The sequence below is a fragment of the Fukomys damarensis genome, unplaced genomic scaffold, assembly GCF_012274545.1.
Source record: "Fukomys damarensis isolate Sample0158 unplaced genomic scaffold, DMR_v1.0_HiC HiC_scaffold_1, whole genome shotgun sequence".
NCBI lineage: Eukaryota > Metazoa > Chordata > Mammalia > Rodentia > Bathyergidae > Fukomys > Fukomys damarensis.
Window position 1 is genome coordinate 10,360,763 of NW_022900913.1, and position 23,224 is coordinate 10,383,986.

The 23,224-nt window shown below is 45.0% G+C and overlaps 1 protein-coding gene across 1 annotated transcript in view; it reads right to left on the reverse strand.

Moving 5' to 3' along the window:
• Dnah5 (dynein axonemal heavy chain 5) overlaps nucleotides 1-22,967 on the reverse strand; it is a 316,139-nt gene extending 293,172 nt beyond the window's left edge. The window contains 1 exon segment of the mRNA XM_019208553.2: nucleotides 22,464-22,967. Within this exon segment, the coding sequence (XP_019064098.1) occupies nucleotides 22,464-22,724 (261 nt within the window). The 5' untranslated portion in view covers nucleotides 22,725-22,967.
• Nucleotides 22,968-23,224: the final 257 nt, after the last annotated feature.

Here is a 23,224-nt window from a genome sequence, read left to right on the forward strand (position 1 = left end):
AAAAAAAAAAAAAAAAGAATGTTTTGTTCAGTGGAACTGAACGTTAGTTATTCATCTTCCACATGGATGAACTCATTCCCACCCATGGGTAGAAGGGAAATAGTGCACTTTCCAAGTTGGAACTAGGAGAGAAGTGGGGGACACATTGGCTCTCTTCTGCTTTTCAGCAGCTACTGGCCACCTGTGATATCTCCACAGATCAATATTTTTATTTTCATCAACCTCACATCTGGATTTCTCAACCTTTCTCAGTCAAGGAAGGAAAAGGGGGTTGTGAAAGAAAAATAAAAGTGGATGTCTGGTTTAGATATAAGGCCAACTGCCCATACCATGTATGTTAGCTTTCTGTTGCTGGGACAAAACACCTGATGCACACAACATGAGGGAGGGAAGGTTTACTGGGGCTCATGGTTTCAGAAGTTTCAGTCCATGGTCAGCTGGCTCCAAAGCAAAAACATCATGGTGAAAGAGTGTGGTGGAGGAAGGCTGCCCACCTCATGGTAGCCAGGAGGCAGAGAAAGCAGGAATGGAGCCAGACAGAAGGGGCCAGGGACTAGCTGTAGTCCCAAGGTCATGTCCCCGTGACCCACCCAGACACACTCAGAAGTGTGCTTTACTGATTATCTCTCAAGACAATCAAGTTGACTACCAAGATTTACCATCACACCAGTTAGCCTAGCGGCTCCCCTGAAATGCTTCCTCTATTTGTAACTGAAATGCAAACTTTACATCCTTGTCAGAAGGTCCAGTGAAACTAAGCCAATCCATTACAGACAGTTCCACTTGCCCTCAAAAAAATGAAGTTAGTATATAATAGCCAATCATGGAAAAAGGCAAAATACTTTCTTCTCCATGTGTGCTTTCTGCACTATGGGGTCACTGCTATAAGGTGAGCTTCTTACCACTTGCTTTGAAGTCTTCTAGATAGCAATCTGTATCTTTTCATATAACAAAAAACACGTAAATTTTTCCTAACTTGATCTGAGTTCACTTTTGACAGGAGGAATTGTTTGTTCGTCCCTCAGTCCCGAAGCAGTTACCTTCATCTCCTCTCTCTACCCACCTCATCCCAGCCCCTTGCTCCCCCATATAAACATGCACACATGGGCTCTGTCACCTGAGTCCACACCTTCCTGCAGGAGGCAGAGAAAAAGCAGCAGGCTTTGCCTCTGGAGCAGGACCTCAACATGTGCAGGCTTGTGAGCCCCCTTGCTGCTCACGTTCCCTTCCTTACATATCTCAGTGAACTCAGAATCCTTCCACCACCTCCATCTCCCAATTTTCCAAAATCAATCCATCTAGTAGATGAGGCAGCCCGGCAGGCATCCGGATTGTCTGGGTTACTTAGTAAAACCACTAAGTCTGAAGCCCGCTACAAACCCACGGGATCAGAATCACTGCACAAAGGCCCAAAGAGCCTGGATTTGTCCTCATTCTTGGGGGGTATTTGTGCAGGCCCCAGCACCAGTTCCACGCGAGTGCCTGGATTCAGGGACTGCCAGCAGAGTGGATGCAAAGGTTGAACCTTTCTTGATGAAGGCGGGGACCAAAGATACCTACCAAGGTGGAGTTTCTTCCTACTCAGTTGAGCTTCTGGGCAGGTGCTATGCTGCAGAGAACCCACTGGTTCCCTTCCAAACTTGGAGGCTGAGGTTGCTAAATGGCCAAGACAATGGTTTTCAAACATTTAGATCTCAGGAACTCCTCACACTTAAAAAAACTGTCAAGGACTCCAAGAACCTTTGTGTATATACGTTATGTGTATTGGTGCTTTTGTGTAGCAGTTAAAACTTAGAAGTGTTTGAAACACACCAATACACAAGCACATGCATCTGTCATCCCTCAGAGCACGATGCAGCTCCATAGGGAGGACCACTAGGATTCAAAGTGAGCAAAACTGTGACCAGAAGGACCCTGAAAAGGATTTGAGGCCACCCAGAGGTGCTGGAGCATAGTCTGACAAGCTCTGAGTTACAGGAAGAGGTAGAGTCCCAGGATTCCTCTGGCTGGCATTATCTCCTGTTTAACTGGAAGCAAAGGAAGTCATCAAAAATGACATCAGCAAGGCTGGCGGCTGAGGTTCGTGGAAGCTGTACCACCAGAGTTCCTCCAAGCCGGCCTCTTCCCAGTCCCTCCGGCAATCTTCAGACCCCTTCTGTTGCTGGCACCAACAGAAAATGCCTGCTTGTATCAGATGGGATGACGGCCCACAAAAAGGTTTACATCTCAACCTCGAGAGTCTGAGCATTGGTGATGTCCCACAGCAAAGGGGCACTAAGGTAGCGGGTGGAATTAGTTGCTGATCAGCTAATCCTAACGTGGAGAGATCACACGGGGAGGTCCAGGTGAGTTCAGCACAATCAAAGGGGCCCTCTTTACAGTGCAAGAGAAAGGCAGCAGGTGGTTGAAGAAAGTCCTAGACCCTGAGAGACGTGATACTACCACTGTGGTGAGACCATGAGCCCAGCAATGCAGTGACCTCTAGAAGCTGGGATGGACAGTAGAGGGGCAGATCCTCCCTACATCCTCTAGAAAGGAACACAGCCTTGTGGATGCCTGATTTAGCCCATGGAGACCTATGTCAGATCTCAAAACTAGAGAAATGAAAGAACACATCTGTGCTCTTCTAAAGCGTCTAAATCCATGGTGATTGGTTACCACAGCCACAGGAAGTTCATGTGCCTACTGAAGCTGTATAGCACCTGAACCCTGCCCTGGATGGAGAACTGTCTGGAAGAAACCCCGAGAAGGGACCCTCCTAAGGGCAGAGGCCAGTGGGCCCTGGCCAGCAAGGAGCTCAGGCTGCCCAGTCAAGACCTGGATGCCATGAGAATCCCTGACCCCGAGGCCACCCACCTCTCTAACCCTGAACACCCACCACATGTGCTGGGGACCATGACAATAGCCAGAGGTTTCCTTGAGGGTTCTGCCACTTGCAGGTTTCCCCCAGTGGGCATTCTGACTTCATTATCCCTGGTTTCTGTCCACCCCCGACGATGTGACATTGGTTGGCTTGAGGACAACTGAATAATGTAGCACTCAGTCCTAGTGTAGAAGTACATCCTGGCATGGCTCAGCAGCAGCCAAAGGAGCAGCCCCCTGCAGGACACGTGGAGCAGGAAGGGTCAAAGCTGGACACCTCCTGGGAAGGTGAAGGAGGTGGGGTAGCCGGCCCACAGGAAGGAGTCCGGGACAGACTGTGCGCAGTCCGGGAACAGAACGTGGTGTCGGTCGGTGAATCCGCCAGAATATAGTACTCTCCTTCTCGTGGGCCAACAGAGACTCATTTCCTCCCTAGGAGACTGGTTAGATCACAGGAGAACACCTGACCAAGCTGGGTCAGTCCATCTCCATCCCTGGAATTTAGAATCCCAGCAAAGAGGTCGGTCATCTCTGTAATCAGGAAAGCTCGGAAGCCACGGGCTGGCTGCCTCCACCTACAGACAGGCTGGACACAAACAAAGCAGCCTTCAGAAAGAGAGAGACAGACGAGCAGACACCCAGGGGTACAGAGGAGAGACCTGCGTCACCGGTCAGTCCCACTCTCTGCCCTTTCCTCAGGCCCACAATCCCCACTTCCTCCACTGGGATTCCCCAGGACCAACCCTGGCCCTTCCCTTTCGTCTGCTCTAGGTGGTTTCTTTGTCTTGCAAACAGAAGCATCCTGGACCATGGATGATATCATTGCCATCAGGGTCTAGAATCAAGTAGGACTGCAGATTTATTAGAAAACATAAGACAATCTATAACCACTACTTAATAGCTCCTCTATGGGTTCCTCTCTGCAACATCTGGAGCAAACAGACAATGTGTCTCTGCTCTCCTGGCCGGGGTCTTTCCTGTTGCCACAAGACATTTGGACTCTGCTTGTCACCCATATTGTAGAGCCTAAGGTGCAGGCCAATTAATGTCCATGGAGAAAACACCACTAACAGAAAACTGGAGCACGGGATGGATGCATGCTCCCTTCCTGCTGGTAAACTCAGAAGCTGACATTAGTCGAGATGAAGAAGTCCTGGCTAATATTTCCTGGTAAATGAAAATGCAACATATGCTAATGTAACTGAAGCAAAAGCACAAAACAACACACATCACTCTGGGCGGATCACTGAGAGGGACCTTTCACAACACTGTGCCCCCCGAATTCTCACACGGGAGCATGAAAATGATATCACCTTAGCAAAGAAGCTAAGGGTGCTGCCTCCCTCTCCATACAAGAGAATACAGCAAGATGGTCCAACAGGGCCCCTCATATAATGCCTACATTTGCCAGGAAATGAATGAACAATCAGAAACTACAGTATACAAATTTGCCACATGGAAAGCAAAACCAAAGGACGGCCAAATTTGTGACAGGCCACTAGGTGGTGAGCTTTAACCACCCATTGGATTCTTAGCCTGTTTAAAGATTCACTGCCAGGTTGCCTCTGCTCTTGCTTGATCAGAATTTGCTGTTTTGATAAACTTAAATTTACTATGTCGTAGTCCAAGAATGTCGGAAATCCCAAAACTCAAAACATTGGTCACAGATAAGATAAATGCAGGAGGAATTAAAATCACAAAGAATACCGTGCTTGTCTATGAGCCCCTTGGATGTCGTTCTGGTTGCTTCTTTGGTCACCCTCTTTCCCCTGGGAGGGAGCCACTTGTACTGCAGAATGTTCAGTGAGGCCTTTGGTTCCCTTGTACTGAACCTGGTGTGCGTATTTGCTGTCAAATGCAGCCGCGGCAGAAATAGAGGCCATATAGGAAGCCAAACCACTGAAGGCCATGGGAAGGGACAGAGCTGGGTAGGGGTCACGCCTGCAGGATGGGCACAGAGGTATGGGAACATCATGGTGACAACAGAAACATATACATATTTATCTGTGATCATTCTTGTAAAGAAATACCTTATAACAGAGAAATACCTCATAAAGACATCCACGCAGACATTCTGCAGCCTGCATAGAACTGCAGCCATTAAGACTTCTGTTGAAGAAGCATTTTAATAAAACTGAAGATGTTTATGGTATGGTGGAAAATGGGGGAAAAGCAAGTTCCAAAAGAGTATGATCTGATTTTTGAAACAAAAAAAAAGTTTTAAAAATGAAATAAACTGCATGTGCTTATTCGTAAAGAGAAAGACTATTAATAATGATTATTTCTGAGGCTGAGAGGTAGGCTTACACATGTTTTAATATTTTTTTCTTATTTCCTAGGTTGATTTCTCTCTTTTTTATTTTTATTTGCTAGCATCACTCTCTACCAGGCCCTGTTCTCAGCATTTTATAAATACCAACTCACTCCTCACAAAACGTCTATGAATGCCATTTTCATAAAGGAAAACACTGAGGCACCGACAGGTTAATTACTCAAGGTCACACAGCTCATGAATGGGATGGCTAGGACTCAGACCCAAGGACTCAAGCTTCAGAGTCTCTGCTCCCAGCTGATGAAAAAGAGGAAAAAAATAAAGGAAAAGGGAGAAGGAAGCCAAACGCAGGAGGTAAGGGAGGTTGGGAGGTACGGAGATACTGTGTTTCATGAGACAAGGATACACCACTGCTTTAGAAACTTTTAGAAACTATTTACTGCCTCCAAAGTGTATTATGAAAGGAATCTGTTTTTTTTTTTAAGGAAAACTATAAACTGAAAAATAGAAAGCAAATATTAAAACATGTACCCTCCAATAAAATACAGGAAGCATTCACACAAAATCTTTTACATAGGAGGCAGTTGGTTGCTTTTTTCTGAAATACTTTACTGCTTCCTTCGTGGAGCACAGTGTGGAGGAGGTGGAGACGCCGCTCCAGACCTTACAAGTCTTTACTTCGCTGCGCTCCTCCTCAGCAGGCCCCAACTTGACCGGCCAGAAGGCCATGATTTTTAACTCAATAAAAGGAAACCATGTAATAAAAAAGGGAAAGCAGTAATACCCAACCTGTAAAACAGCAGTCCTACAAAGTCTGTCTTCTTCAAGACCAGGGGGCTGAAAGTGCACAGATTAAATCTCCAGCAAAAAAAGAAACTGGCCAGATGAGCCAGACATATGCTCTGCCCTGTGCTTCAGGGAGAGAAATGTCTCCCTGAATGGACGCCCAGGTGGGCTTTAGCCGCAGGCGCACACGGAAGGGGTCAAGAATAGAAAGTGGGGGTGAGGGAGGAAGAAAGGGAGGAGGGGAGGAGGAAGAGGAGAGGCAGGGGCTGGCAGAGGGGGAGCAAGGTTGGGGAAGGAGGTCTGTGAAAGGGACATGGGTGAGTGAGGAGCGAACGGTGAAGACAGGAAGGAGAGGGATGCGAGGGAAAGGTCTTCATTTTTCCATCACTGAGGTTTTTGGGTTGAGCAAGGGGACACAAATACACCCTGAAATAAACTGAGTCGTGTGTAGGAAAATGGGTGCATCCAGACACCATAATGCTGAGTGAAATGAGTAAGACACAGAAGGTTAAACATCCCGTGGTTTCTTTTCCACGAGAGACCCAGAGTATAGATAATTCAACGAGCAAAATAAATGACCAATGACAACAAACAGGCAGAGGGAACGGTTGCCGATGGGAAGGGGACCTGGGGATGGAGAAAGAGGGGAAGAAAAAGGAAAGAAAATATACCTCAAAAGCTCAGGAAGGCTAAAATCAACCCAGAGGACAAGAGTCTCTATCTGCAAAACAGCTAAATGTGTCTTCAGCTCTTAAAAACAGGGTCAGGATTAAATTGTATTCAGTTTGAGTGCCATCTATGAGAAGCATTAAGAACAATCTTCTATTCTTGCTGCAGTATCTCCTAGTATGCAAAGCAGGAGAGAGCAAGCTTTTCAAAGGCAGTCTTCATAAATAAAGCAGGTGCCGTGTGGGCAATGAAGACAACGCCCACAGAGCCCACAGCCGTTTGCCAACCTGCAGAAACTGAGCCGAGGGCGGACTCCCTCTACCTCCCAGCTTGCATTCACAGGTGTTTCTTACATCGTCAAGGGTTAGAGTGCTGTAAAATAAGATCATTTGTGTCACTGCAAATGCCAAGCTTTGTTCTTGAAAACCCCACTGTTATGCCTAAATTAGCAGATTATGCTCCTCCCTTCCACCACACACACACACACACACACACACACACACACACACACACTCACTCACACTCACACCAATGTACTCCACAGGCTGCAATCAAACAACTTCCACAAAACAGCATGTGTTATATTTAAGAAACTCAGAGAAAGGCAGAGGTAAAGATAGCAATGGAAGATCAATAATCTCTCTTGTCAGAATTTTTATAACACCTTTTACAAAATTTGCACTCATTCTCAATCTTAGATAAAAAGATGAGCCTCATTTCTTTGCATTCACTAATTTACTAGTACTGTGCTGACCCCAAAATTATTTCATTCAGTGCCAGTGGCCTAAAAACTTGACTTTAAGAGCATATTTTAAAGAAACGCCACCACAAGGGTACTGTTCATATCCAGGGGATTCCCTTATAATGGAACTGTGCTCTTGTAACATTTTTAATGAAGAACCACCTAGTGATTGGCAGTCCACTCTCATCTGTTATTATTTCCCAAAAAAAGGAAGTCAGGGAGGTAAAACCACATTATAAGCCATTTTTAAAGTCTTTATAAGAAGATTTAAAATATTGGTTCACTGGGGGTATAATTTAAAATAATTAAAAATCCCGAGGCAAAATTTCATCAGCCTCTCTCTCTCAAACCAATCAACTTCAGAGACCACTTAGCCAGTGACCCAGATACTACTTCAGGTGCCTTAATTAGTTCCAGAAACACCAAAGCTCTTTTTGGAGAAGTGGAAAACTATTTGTTATTCATTAACACCCTCAAGCATATTCTGCAACTATTAGATACCAGCCAGTGGAAGGGTAACAGGAAGTACAGACCTAGAGTATGATTAACATCCTCCACGGAGACCCAAAGGGTGCCCACTCTTCTACCAAGAGAGAGTCTACCCGGGCTTCACTTTAAATGGAGAATGCAGAACTCCAGCAAAGATAAAATGAGACACAAAATCATTATGAAGTTAATGAGCAAATGTAGTCATGTTGCGGATGCTAAGATACATTTAGGAAGAAGGTAAATACTCTGGGTTTTTATTACACTCTCTAAATTCTGTCTTTAAGCAGGTAGAACGTATTTTAAAGACAAATGAAGTGACTGAGAAAGGTTTTCTCATTTTTTAGTTTGTAGGTCCTCACAAGCCTGGGTAAAGCATATACCCAAAGGTTTTGAAATTAATTTTCTCAACTGAAAAAAAATCAAATATCCTGCCCACTGTACCATCAATTGTAAATGTAACCAAATATAGACTGTTTGGAATTGCAAGCTAGGAAAAGATTATTCAGTTAATAAACATTTGTATTTATTTGCTCAATATGTTCACCACTGAGCTGGACATAAACAAAGGTGCTTCTCCCAATAGCATAAGGACATAAAGTGAATTTGATAGTCCATCTTCAAAAAAAAAAAGATTGAAAAGCACGAACATGGCCACAAGAAGAGATTTGCTCTGAGTGGCTCCTGAAGTCATGCTCCATGCATTAACATCCCAAAGTCGTGGCGATGCTCTTCCCAAGCAGTCAGCAGTCCCACAGGGAGCTGAGGAGCTCAAAACCCCTTCCAGATCTGACCTCCTCTTCTGCGTGTCAGGCTACAACGCAGCCCACTGCACAAATTCCACATGGTGACAAAGTGACCCGTGAGGACAGCGAACCTCCTCAGAGCTCGGGAGGGGAAGACAACTTCCAAGTGAGCCTTAGCAACCCTGCTGTCCCCTGCTCACCTCTGACCTGGGAGATCATCCCATGACCACGACTTGTGCACCTGCTCCAGCACCGAGGCTTCCTCCCCACCTTCCTGCTGCCTGCATCCATCTTTTTCCTCCACCGCTCAGCCACTCACCACCAGCACGGGATGGTGAGAATGGTTAAGTCATTCTCCTTGATCGTCCTACTCTGCCTCCAACTCTCATCTCCCATCTCTAGTGACATCACCAAACATTTCCTTTATCCCCAAACACACAGAGCATTTCCTCCCAAAAGGAATGGAGCCACAAAGAGCACATCAACCTTCCTAGAAAAGTACTAGCTGCATCATTCTGGGATGGACAAAAAGTAGGCTACATGAAAGAAAGAAAAGCAGCCCTCTAAAATCATGCCTATCACAAACTTCAGCAGAATATTTAACCAGGAGAAATAAAGCATAGACTTCTACTGTAAAACGACTCATTACACATCTCAAATATGGAAAGATACCTAACCACTGACCGAGTAATGACACATAATCAAAGCCTGCAGTGACGTGGAAAACAAGGTCACTCTACTATGCAGCATTACGACCATCAAGGAGTCACACCATAGGCTGACTGACCTTTCCTAACTATCAGTTTAAATGGAAGAGGAGCCTAAACCTGATAGGAGATGAGCAGCTTAGAAGAGAGTGCTCTTCCCTGGCCTCTTCCTCTGGGACCCAGGCCTGCGGTCAGATTGCTGCTCACTTGATTTGTGTGTCTGCTGCCCTTGCTGTGTTCACCTAAGGACGTGCTTCTGTTCCCTTAGGTTCCCCGGGAGCAGCTGCTCGGGCTCACTGCCACAATCCCTGTCCCCCAGAAGCCACTCATAGCTTGGGAGTGGAGCAAACTGGACCTTGCATTTAGGAGGACCCTGTTCAGGAGCTCACAGATGGCCAGCTGGTCCTTCCACAGGCCCCAGAGTCGCTGACAGAGGCCACCCTAAAGCTTCACCATCCACTAAGCCCTCTTGTGCTTTTCATGCCAAGATAAGCACAGGCATTCTGTGCTGACTCGCTTTTCATTTTAACTTGCTTAGATTTTCAGCAGGGCGTGGGATGCTGATCTTCCCAATGAGATGATGAACCTCTTTGAGAACTAAGACTCCCATCTTTAATTTCTTTGAAATTTCCCACATGACCTTGTACAATGCAACACAAAAAATGGTCACATAACATACAATGCCTGATGTGCCAACCACCAGCCCTGGGAAAAATGCATCTGTGGCTGCTTCGTCCTCCTGTTTTCCCCTTCTCCCCTTCCCTCCCATCCTTCCAAAGCCAAGAGCTCATGTGTTACCACCGTAGCCACTTCCGTAGGCCTAGGTGGGAGATATAGATTTAGTAGGTCCTGAGGTCCCTCATTTAAGAAAAGAACACAAATTATTTTTTAAAGCTAGATATCAGCGTTGGGCAATTCCAACTTGGCTAGCATTCAATCTCCAACATTGAAAAAAAAAGCACTAGATATTAAAGTGAGTATTAATTTAGAAAGGAAGAATAAAATATAAGAAATTATTAATTTGTTAAACCGGACCACACTAAATCCGGGGAACCATACTAGAACGCTCTGATTAGCTTCCTGAAAGAGTGCTACATAAAATACAGATAGAGACGGTTTTGGCGGCCAACCTTCTGGTCTCCACTTCATTCAACAACTTGATAATATCTCCCAGAGTGACATAAAGATGATCTAGTCCCTCTAACAGCAAAGCTGAATGACATTTGTCATTTGTTATACCGAGATTTATGCACAAAACACACAACTTCACGGAGAACTGGGCTGGTTCTTTGTTGAACCGTCTACAGATGTGTACCCTACAAACATAGGAACGCTAATATTTTACACAATTCCTACCCTAAAGGAAGGTACATTTCATATCTGTCTTACTCCATTTTGTGTTGCCATCACAGAATCACTGACTCTGGGTACTCTATAAAGAAAGAGGCTTGCATAGCTCACAGTTATGCAGGCTCAAAGGCCAAGATTGGGTACCTCCATTTGCTGCAACTCTGGTGAAGGCCCCCAACCCTGGACTGTCACACGATGGAGAAGGGGAAAGGAAGAGACGCCTTATGTGCAGAAAGGCGGCCCCACTTTATAACCCAATGAAGACACTGATCCCACGTACGGCCGTGAGCGAATCCCCTTTTCCAGGCCCGGCTCTTAGCAATGTTCATTTGGCTTGACTTTTCACATGACTCTTGGAGGGACACAAACACTCAAACCATAGCACCTTCTACAGATTTTAGAAAAATATTGAGCTCATTGCTTGGCCTTTCCCTGAGTAGGAAAATCTAGCTGATCCATTCCGAGTTGAAAAGATGAGTAACGTTTATTAAGCACCTTGTCTCACCCGCTATTTTACATTTTGTTCTAAAACTATCTTGTAAGGAAGACAGTATTTCATTCTACACATGAAAAACTGTGGGTTCATAGCAAGTTTCTGAGAAGACAGCCCAAAATCCTGACACAATGACTGTGTCCAGTGATGCAGGCGTGGGACAGGGATGGATGAAGACGTAATTTGAATTGAACACACTTTCATGGTATTTGAGAGTTTCTTCTTTCCCGTGTCCATTCATTACTCTTTAAATTTTATTTTTCTGTGGTAAGAACACCTGACATGAATTCCTACCCAATTTGCCAGTACGATTTGTTATTGTTGACTGTAGGTAGAGTGCGGTCCAGCAGACCTCTAGGGCCCCTCACCATGGGTCCTGGCCACCCCCACTCCCTTCTTTGCTTCCGTCCACTTGGCCACTTCAGATATCGCATGTAAGTAGAATAGTGAAATATTTGTCCTTCCGTGTCTGACTTACTTAACTTAGCATGAGGTCCTCGAGTTTCCTCCAAGTTGTTACTTACTGCAAGAGCACTGGTTTTCAAACTGCACGGTGTCAGGTGTGTAATACATCACATTTTCTTTGTCCATTCATCTGCTGATGGACACTTAGTTTGTTTCCACATCTTAGCTGTTGTGAATAGTGCTATGATGAATATGCGAATACTGATATGTATTTGAGGTCATGCTTTCTCTTCCCTTGGACAGATACTCAAAAGTGGGAGAGTTCTGGGTTATATGGTAGCTTTATTTTTAATTTTTTGAGGAACCTCCATACTGTTTTCCATAGCAGCTGTACCATTTTTCATTTCCCCAAAGAGTGTGCAAGGGTTCCAATTACACACACACACACACACACACACATTTTTTGTAGTGTTGGGGATTGAACCCAGTGACTTCACACTGAGCTACATCCCCAGTCCTTTTCTATTTTTCACTTTGAGACAAGCTCTTGCTAAGTTGTTCAGTTGCCCAGGCTGGGCTTGAACTTGCAATCTTCCTGCCTCAACTCATCAGTGTACTAGAATAGGGGACTATAGCAAATCTTAAAGAAAAGACAAATAATTCACAGGAAATCATTGATAATAAGTTCGTGCATTACATTATTGTTGTGGGTTGAATTATATCCTCTCAAAAAATATATTGCAGCCCTAACCTGACCATCACCAATACTTCAAGATGTGACTTTATTCAGAAAAAGGGTCTTTGCAGCTCCAACCAAGTTATGATGAGGTCAGCAGGGTGGGCTCTAGTGCAGCATGACTGAAGTCCTTATAAAACAAAACCTGGACACCCACATGCAGAGAAGACAGACCATGGGAAGTCACTTGAGAGAAGATGCCTGTAACAGGAATGATGTAGCTATGTACAAGCCAAGAAGTAGCCGGGGCTTCCAGGAGCCGGCACAAAGCCAGGCAACAGCCTTCAGAGTAAGCACAGCCTGGCTGACCCCTCAGTTTCAGACTTCTGCCTCCAAATTGGAGGGGGAACAAGCTGCTATTGTTGCAGCACCCATTTGTGGTTCTTTCTCTGTGCAGTCCTAGGACCTAGGATGCCAATGACTTCCTGAGGACATTTAAAATTTTTAAGGATGCTTTGTAAGTCACATGGATGCCTTCAGTAAAGTTCAAAGCAAGAGGGGAGTCGAGGCACCAATCACGCCACACACAGACAGCTGTCTGTGCAGGGACCCTGCCCACCTGTGGCCTTTCAGAGAGACTTCAGGCCACACGGACAGCAAGATCAAGCAGGAGCCCAGCAAGATGCCAACTCTACTAGCTCCTCGCTGGGTTGGATTTTAATTTCTTTCGGCACCAGTGCAGTACTAAAGAAACTGGCAGAAAATAATTACTGCAAGGGGAAATTTCAGATGTATATTGCCAATAGAATGTGTAAAAGTATCTTCTCACAGGGAAACATTCTAAAGTATCACCAGGGTATGGGAGTTTTCTTGAGTGCATGTTTTTTTTAAAATGTTGTTTCTAAAGTTTAAAATTAAACATGTGAATGTACTTTTAAAGTTGACCACACAAAAAGTTGGAAATCAAGATCAGCTTGGCTACATTTAGTAACCTCAAAGAGAAAAATATCAAGTTTATTTAACTTATTAACTGGCAAAACACTACGTGCCTAACCAGTATTTTGTAAGCCAAGCTTTATAATCAAGATATTATCATTATAATTCTATATTTAACATTATAATATTTTATATTTAACAAATATTTTTTAAAACTTCAAGTACTTCTATGTAGCAGATAAAATTTTTTTCACTATAGCTAGAAATTTGTAGTATGTAATAGGAAAATTCAAATTGCTTTAAAAGAAAAAAGCTTGCCCTTCCTTGTTTAATTAACTTTAGTATCCACCTCTTGATGTAGTCATTCAAAGTGTATTTATGTCCTAGAAGTGAAAAATACTTACTGTTAACATTTTTCATAAAAGGACAATTTTTATCAAAGCACAACCATGATTTAGTTGTGCTTATATGAATCTAATCATTTTAAAGAACAAAACACAAATGTGACAGTTGAATTGAAAACTGGGCAACAGATCTTTTTTCTGATAAACAAAGTAATCTAAAAATCAAAGTTCCAGTTGGTGTAACACCTGGGTTCTTGCAAACATAAAATTTTGTAGTGTTTTAATGAGTAGCATTTTTATAGCTTTTCTAATAGCAATCTAATAATAGGAATGCATTATTTTCACTACTCTTGTCTTAATAGCAGTATATTAATCCAATTTATTTCTACAAATTGCATGTTTGCTCCTTGTTAAACATCTGAGGAAGAAAACATCAGGGTTACATATAAAATTCTAAAATCTTGTTCCCACATCATAATAAATATTCTCTCATCAAAAAAAAAAAGTTGAGTCTGAAGAGATTACAGAGATGTGTACTTGATGTGAGCGGCACTGTGATATTTTTGGTGGGCAAGACCCCATAGCAAGTAAAAAGCCACCTAAGAGATCATCATCTGCCCTAGTCATAAGAAGACAAATTGGTCCTTCCTCCCTCGTCATGATTTGGTGGACAGATAGTAGTTTCCAAAGATGTCCACCAAACACCCCTTTCCCTGTGTACTTCATATAATGTAAGCTTGACATTTCTCCCGGGGCTTCGACCAACAGATTACAGCAGACCTGAACATGGGAGGAGAGGCCATAAAAGTGATACAGCCACTTCCTTGCATTCTGAATCACTCCCTCTTTGAGACTTTAGGCCACCACGAAAGTAGCCCAGATCTTGGGCTACATTGCTTAAAGCAGGCCCCCAGTAGCCCCTGTAGACACCATGGAGCTGTCGGAGACTATACGAAGAGAGAGAGGCTGGGCCAGGAGCAGCTCCTCCAGCCTCTCAAGGGCAGGGGTGAGACCCTCCAAGCCACAACCACCCAACTGGAACACAGAAATTCAAGGAGATGAGATAACAGCTGCTATTTTAAGCCAACAAGTTTGGGGGTGATCTACTGTGCAGCAATAGGGCAAGAAAGATCAACTTTCTAGAGCTTCTCCTTTTATTTGAAAGGAAATGTCTTTTCTTTCTTCTTTTGTGTTGGTTTTGGGATGCTAGGGATCAGTTGAATCCAGGGCCTTGCGCACACTAGGCAAATGCTCTGCCTCTGAGTCATACCCCTACCCAAAGCCCTGAAATACTTCTAATACTGCTGCCCCATGACTGCTTAGATCTTTCACCGTGAAACAGAACCTTAGACCTAGGTCGAGTACCCCTCCCCCGACACTCCTCATCTGAAAGAGAAAAAGACAGGTCAGGCCACAGAGAGTGCATAGGAGAAATCCGTTAAACACCCCTTCCTCCAATGAGCTGTGGGCAGCTAATAAAAGGCTTTTGTTGCCTGATCCAGGGAGGGCAGGGAAAGGGGAGGGCACAGGTGCCAAACCGCAGAGCTGTTCTGAAATCCAAGCAGTGCAGCGCCAGCATGGCTCAGGGGTTCTTTATCCCTGAATAACAGCAGTTTGAGCTTCATCTAAGTTTATCAACACAGCATCATTTTCTGTTTCTCTCTTTCTAGTAAAAATGCATCTCTTATTGCAAAATTTATCAATATCCTGTGGCAGCAGCACCTGGAGCAGGGGTCAGGGTTCCATCACTGCACTTTCAAGCTGTTCTACCTGGGGCCGGTCAGCTAATTCGAGTTTCCACATTTTCATCAATGAAACCCAACAGCCACGCTGCAGAGCCGTGTGCGGAGGAAAGGAGACTGTGCACGGCCCCCCTAGCACAGAGCAGGCCTCAAAACGGTGACAACCCCCCCATCTTTTTTTTCCAGGTTGCGCTCTGATGCTAATTAGTTGTGTGACTCTAGGAAACTGACTTAGCCTCTCCGAGCTTTGGTTTAACCTGCGATCATATTTGCATCTGTAAAATGAGCTATCTCACATCTTCATTCAGTATACACTCCCCAGATGCTGCCATCGACTTGCCCCTCCATCTGTGGTCCTGTGATAGCCCAAACCACCCTGCACATGTTTCCAGGGGTCACCCTTGTACTGGGCAAGGCAGCTGTGCATTCCTGAACCTCCCATCTCTGTTTTCAACAGAAAAATCCAACACCAGGGGCATGATTCCCTTTGTGCTGAGCCTTGGAACTCCCTCTGCAGCCTCGGCCTCTACCTGCCTCTGAGACCTGCAGTGCGGCTGCTTCAAATCCCTCAGCGCCCCTGCAGCAGCAAGCCCTTCAGCCCCTTCCTCCCCGCGTCCACGCTGCCATCTTCTATTTCCCTGCCTAGTTTCCACTAGGCATCACCTCCCCAGAAAGCCCTCTCTGACCCTCCAAGGCAGGAGTTGGTTTTCCAGTTTTCTGTGGTGAAAACAAATCTAGTGAATGCTTCCAACCCAGATCTGACCAGCTGCAAAGAAAAAGCCAGTCTATCTCTCCTAGCTCAGTTTTAACTCCCCAAGGTGGGGACATGGCCATCTTTCATCTCTTCATCAGCACCACATGCTTGTTGGACCCGGAATGATGATCAGACAACAAACTGGAATGCTGCTGGGCTGCACCCTCTCCTTACACTAGCTCAGCCCCTCTAGGACTTAACAGGCTTTAGACATTCTTCTCTAGTTGCGTCCACTGATGAGAAAAAATGTAATCTGTGCCTATCTTCCTTTTAAGTCATTGCTTCACAACCAAATGGTTTTGGTGAAAGTCTTTAAAAAAGTAAATAAAAATAGAGGGTTTTGTTACTTTTCCCTATGGTCTCCAGTTTGCATTTGTAAAACTCACATTCAGGATCAAGTTTGTATCTTAAACGATGAGACCACAATCCAAGGCTCACAAAGCATGGAAAAGGCGGAGACTGAGTCTGGAAAGGAAAGCGGAAAGAGGGTGGGAGGACTTGTGCCATATCCTGGGGCCGGACAGGGCTGGTGGGATGAAGGAAGCGCACAGAAAAAGCAAAACCCCCAGGGACCAGGCAAGGACCGCTTGCTCAGCACTCCAAGAGGATCCCATTACTCACGTTCTGATTCCTGAAGGTCCTTGTTCCAAACTCTCCTCTGTCAGACCCCAAACCTTTCTTCCTGCTTCTCCTTCTCCCCACATCAAACCCCACTGTGTTTCTATCACAGGCTACTCATAAAGACAAAGCAGCCAAGAGCATCGGCCTCACCTGGGCCAACTAGAGCTGGAGCTGGTGTCTGACATACACCTGTCATCTGTCCTTGAGGCAGCCTTGAGCCTCCACCCACTGAGCCGCCATTTCCTCATATGTAAGATGAAGATCGCAGCAGCACCTGCCTCGTGAGGCTATAATGGGGGTTGAGATCACTGCAAATTGCTTAGCACAGGTGTAGGTTGCTAGGGCCATCACAGTGAACTACCACTGTATTGGCGCTCTAAACAACATAAATTTATTTTCTCGTGGTTCTGAAGGCTGGAAGTCCAAGACCAAGACATCTGCAGGTTTGGTTTCTTTAAGGTCTCTCTAGATGGTGCCTTTCTGCTGTGTCCTCAGGTGGTCACCCTCAGTCTGTGCATGATTATGTTCTAATCTTCTTTCAGGACCTCAGCCTATGAGCTTGGGGAGTACACAATTCAGCCCATAACGCACGGTGAACATTTCCACTGTGGTGCTTATCCTAAGTGGACTTGTTGGCTGTAACAACATGTCTTTTTATTATACTGTAAGTGGTGTGCGCTTCCTGGGGGGCTTGGTCCTCTGTGTCTCCATTCCCTCTTTACAGCTGCCTTCCTCAGGCTGTGAGCTCTGCCCACCAGAACCCGTGTCTTCTTGTCCTCTGCCATATTCCCATTCCCCACTGTAGCTCTCTGCCCTTGGTCGGTCCCCTTTTGTGAACCAGTGCCAGAGTCAGCAACACTGCCTTTCTCAGCCCCAGGCCTTGCTCCTGTCTCTTAATGAACAGGAAGAGGGACAGCTCAGGATACCAATGTGCCACACTCCTTTGATCCTTCACCCAAGACAGGCTTCAAAGCATTCAAAACTGACCCAGTCTGCAGCTTTCCAAAAGTAAGATTTTTAATTCTTTTTCAATATCCAAAAAGTCCAAAAAAAGTTCACCTGCAGACTGCTTCAACAAGGAAGATAATACGTCCATCAACAGATGAACAGATAAAGCAAATGTGGTATTTATACACAATGGTGTCCCACTCTGCCGTACAGAAGGATAAATCTGAGTTATTTGTAGGAAAATGGATACACCTAGAGACCATCATGGTAAGTGAAATAAATCAGACATGCACGCTTAGATTTCACATGGTTTGTCTTATATGAGAAATAAATAAAGAGCAAAATAAAGGATAAATAAAGAGCAAAATAAAACATAGATAATAGAAACAGAGGAATCTTTTGCAAAAAAGAAGGGGGCCAACAGATAGAAGAAGGAGAGAAGGAGAGGAGAAGAGGGCACAAAAAAGAATCAAGACATGTTATATCCATGTCCCAACTCCCCATACAGAATATAATCCTTATGCACTGCAAACATGTACTACTGGAAAAAAAAAAAAAAAGACTTTCAGATATTCTGACCTCTCGTATCATCTCCCTGTGGCAGACACGGCAGCCTTTGGAAATCCAGTCACGATTGTGTGACCCCTTCCAGGAGTAGGTACAATGTCACGCTTTCTCCACAGACTTACAGCTGAAGCTCTGCACAGATTCTGCCCAAGAATGTGACAAGCAGCCCACTGCTCTCTCCTTTCTCAACACAAACTGCGTCTCCTAGAGACAGCCGCTGGTCTCACTGCAAGTTACCCAACAACCGTAGGCAGGGGTCCGATTCATGCATATCACTGGGTCCCCACAAAAAAATGGAAAAACCATCATGAATTGTATAATGAGCACTGGGGAAGTCTCGGGGCTATAAAAGGGAATTTGAGTAAAGCGTCTACAAGAAAGCACTGAATATATAATTAGGAAGGAAGGGAAGGAAGGAGGGAAGGAGTTAAGAAAGAAGTGGGAGAAGGGGAGAGCAGGGAAATAGGAAGAAATGAGGGAGGGAAAAAAGGAATGAAGAGAGGAGAACAGAGAGAGGGAAGAAATTAGAAAAAGGGGTGCAAAGAAAGAGAGGAAAAGAAAGCGTAGGAAGAAGAGAAGAAAGGTCACGTTCCCCAGCGCTTTCCCACAGTGTTGTGAACAGAGGAGGTGAACTAACTGCGCAGGTATCTTCAGTACCGTTCTTCCCACTCTGGCCTCCCTTTCTAAGCATTTTCTTAAGGGAAAGGAAAACTCGCTCCACTGACACCTCGTCCTTCACAGCACTCTGGGCACCTGGCAGTGTCTGGGCCCCGCCCTGCCCGGCCCGGCAAGATACGAGAAACAGATCCACACCCTGTCGGGCTGGTTTCCTTGGATGAGACTCCACAGTCTGGGAGATAATACCCTCGGGAGGTAATTCACGCTTGTGGAAGCTATTGGTTTTTCTTCGTAAACAAAGTAACTGAGCGTTCGTCCCACTCTCTTTTTGTCTGTTTGTCAAAGGCCTTAAGAAGTACAGCTACACGCAAACAGTGGAGAAGTATAAATCAACAGCCACTGTGCCCCCTGCCAGGAAAGAGCACAGTGTGACGAAAGGGGAAGTGTAACAGGTAAACCTCCTCCTAGCATTGCTGATGCCACCAGGAGGAACGGATTCCTCGAAATGCCTACACTCTCAGCATCCTTCCTCTTGCTGACACTGGCTTCCGAAATGCCAGTCCCCAGACCTAGAGAGAAAACAGGGCAGAGCAAGGGTTCCCATAGGGAACATTAAGTCTGTGGAGGTCACGTTTCAGGCATGCGAGGATGATTAGACTTTGCTTTCAGTGTCGGTTTCTATTTTTCCTAAATAATGTGACCACAGAAACCCACGTTTGCAGCATTAACTGCAGAGAACAATGGCTATTTTTACCATTGTTGTAAAGGCTCCACTGCAGCTGAGTGACAGGTCTGTAGTAGAAGATTAACTTTCCACCTTGTAAATTGTGTGCGCACACACTCACAAACTGCACATTCACCATCCACTACACATTCATAATCACTTGCCATTTTTTAAAGAATACCATTTCTTCCCCGATCTCAGTACATCAAAGGTCCCTTTCAAGTACAAACGTATCTATTTGATTCTGATCCCCTTGACTCATAACATTAGTCAGTCTTTACATACTTGTCACGTAATTTTACCCGGAAAGACTGTCTCTAACAACACCAAAGGCACTCAAACAAAAACATTACATCAGGCTTCATACTCTACCTGGCCATACTGAGATCTGCGATGGGTGGACAGTGGGACCACCGGGACCTGATAAAAGTACTCCTGGGGTGACCCTGCCAGATCCCTTCTCATTAAAATCAAATATAAAGGTCTCAGCCTCTCACTCTGACCGTGCGGTCCTCCCCTGGACGTGCCTGTTGTTCTCTTCTCATGGTGTATCAAAAAACTCTTATCTCCTAACTTTTCTGTATTCTGCAACTATCACTAACCATGCACATGCTGAGCCTCACAGGGCATTAAGGATAAGTCACTGGGGCTACCAAAATCTTGTCAGTGTTGACCTTGGACAAGAGACAATACATTGCCATTGACAAGCATTCAAACAGCATCCTAGGAACAGGAGATTGAGCAACACATCCATCCTTGCTTTTCTTCACATTCTCCTGGACGTGCTCATTTACCACCTTCTACTTCCACTTTATGTAAAATAGGAGCTGTGTGCTTAGCTGGGGGACAGAGTAGGAATTGCAAATAAGTGTTATAAAGATGTGACCTCTGGCCACAGAAAACAGAAAATATTTACCAAAGGATGTTGCTTGCCTCTGAAGAAAAGTTGTGCAAACATTTTAGAAGCATTATTCCTGATCATTTTTCTAACTACAAAATGTGCATATATTTCATATACTTTATAAAGAATTTAAATAAAGAAACAAATTCCTCTTTAATGTCAGCTCAATATTTTGGTGTGTGTTCTCCTATTCTATTTTCTATTTATATATCTTTTTCATTTTCATAAAATTGGAAACTTATGCCTTTAACTTTTCTTCAATGTGTGTCAACACGTTACTAAACATTTTTCAATAATATTTGAGGGGTGGGCATCTTTGCAAATCTAGTAGATAAAAAGAGGTATGTTGAGTTAATATCTTAGAATACTACTAAGATCAAACAAGAGATATTTGAGATTTTTAAATTCTCTAACCTCAACTGGAACAGACCAACAGAAAATTAGAGGCAAAGAGCACAGCCGTGACGCCTTAAAAGCAAGCACGTGAGCACATAGCATGAAGCTAGTAGCTGGTTTTAATCCTTACAGGGTGAAGCTCGGTGAACTACGTATGATTTTTAAATGGCGACATACAAAAAGTTCATTGGTTTACTGGAATGTCATACAGCAATGACATCATATGTCACTGCAGGGTAGGTAATCCTGACAGACAATGGGAAGAGGAGTCACTAAAAAGGCTGACATGAACCAAGTAATCACCTTCAAGGAGGTACAACATAGATCTATCGGAAATTCCCAGGGTTGTGACATATGAATTTTCCTGAAAACAAGGATATCAAGATGTTTCTACCCTAAGGAGATGTTCACAAGAACACAACAGCAACTTTTGAGCAAGGTAGTTATTTACTGAGAAATTCTGCATGATCTCACAAGTGGAATCTACATAAAGGGTTGAATTCATGGACTCAGAGTGTTAGGACGGCAATTACCAGAGGCCAGGGTGGGGTAAGGGGCTGGGAGGTGTGGAGTGGATGCAAATTTTCAGTTAAACAGGAAGGATAATGTCAAGAGATTTACTGTTCAACACAGTGACTACAGTTAATAACAACAGATTCTTGGAAATACAAGTGGATTTTGTGTGCACAAAAAGGTACAGGAGATAATATTACCATGATTAGCTCAACTTAGCTACTCTACAATAACTGCAACTTTCAAAGCACCATGTTGTACATGGTAAATATATACAATTCTTGTTAGTTAAAATAATTCAACTCTCCAGGGAGGAGGAAAATGACAAAGTAAACAGTTACATTTTTTGTTAAATAATGATAGGGAGCACATTCTACTGATCAGCATAATGGATTCCTATAGTTATATGACTAAAGATAGTACAGCTAAATTAAAAAATATATAAATACAATCTCTCTTGAAGGTGCATGCAATATGCCTGGATTTTTTTTTCCCACAACATTCACTTGAAGAGAAAGAGCTGGGAATGTAGCTCACTGATAGATTGCTTGCCTACATTAGCAAAGTCCTAGGTTGGAACTCAAGCACGGGGGGGGGGGAATAAAAGACAACACAACACTCTAAAAGTTAAAGGAGCAAGACGAAAGCAGGGCTGCCAGCTGCTCCTCAGCTGATGCGAGGCAAGGCAAGAGTAAGGCCTAAGGAAGTCACCCACCGGGGCTTTTTTTTTTGCACACCGTCCCTCTCCCTCTCTCCAAGGGAACTAAACATTTGCTTTTGTCCAAAGCCAAGGTCCATAGAGCGCTAGTAACAACCAACAAACTTGACACAAAATGACCTTCGCCACACCTGGGTATCTTGGATGCTCGCTAGGGGACAACCAGCGGCCCTTTCACAGCAAGAGGGAGCGGGCGGCAGGGTGTAGGTGCAGGAGGAGAGGGGACCCTAAGCCCACTGTTTGCGCACTGTACTTGCTGCTATCACCTGGGAAACCTGCAAAACCATGAAACCGCAACTCTAGCTCTAAAAGCTCACGAATGCGCCCTCGGGCCCCAAACCCCGAACTTGAACCCCAGGACTAAAGCCGTCCCGTCCCGTCACCACCCTCCCCGCCCGGAAGCCGCCCCCAACCCCCAGACAGGCTCCGGGTCGCGCATGCGCACGAGGGCCCGGCCCGACACGGAGCGCAGGGGAGCGCACGGTACCAGCTTCTCCATGGCCCTGACGGCGGCGCTCCGCGGGACTGGGGCGCGGTGACGATGGCCCAGGGCAGGGTCACCGCTGCTGTCGCCGCCGGCGTCCCCAGCCGCACCGTCTGCAGAGTCCACTCCAGCCGCCTGTCCTCGGCCTCTCCCAGCTGTTTGCGGCTCCCGGCGTTGCCATGGCAACGCAGGATGCTCCGCCTGGACCCAACTCCCTCCTCCCTCCTGCCGCGGCGCCGGAGCGGGTTCGAAGCCCCATGCCATTGCTTTAGCTTTCCGTCAGGTTTCTGTTCGGTCTCTCCGGCATCATCTGTAGCCACATTCAGTTATTTGGATTTGCTTGAACGAGCAATTTTAAGTGTCCCTGGCTTCAGGAGAAAAGAAAATTCCTAACAATTGAGAAGGTTTCCACTTCAGTTCGCCCAGCTTCCTACAGCCTGGAATGGGAGTTACAATCTTCTTGTCGCTTTGTTGTCTGGTACTTTTACTGCTGTCTCATCTTAGTCCTCGATGGGTTTTTTTTTTTTTTTTTTTTTTTTTTTTTAGCAACCCTCCTGCTCGGCCTCCACCACCATGCCTGGCTCACTGGTAATTTTTAAACTGGACAAGATGAAACACGAAACAGTGCCTACCTGTCTGAGCAATACAGGAAGCCCATGGAACTTTGTCTGACAGGACTTCGCAGAGGAACTTGAGTGGGTATTTCCCACCTGCACACTCCTCTCTCGGCCAAACTAGCTTTGTCCAATAGAGACATAATGTGT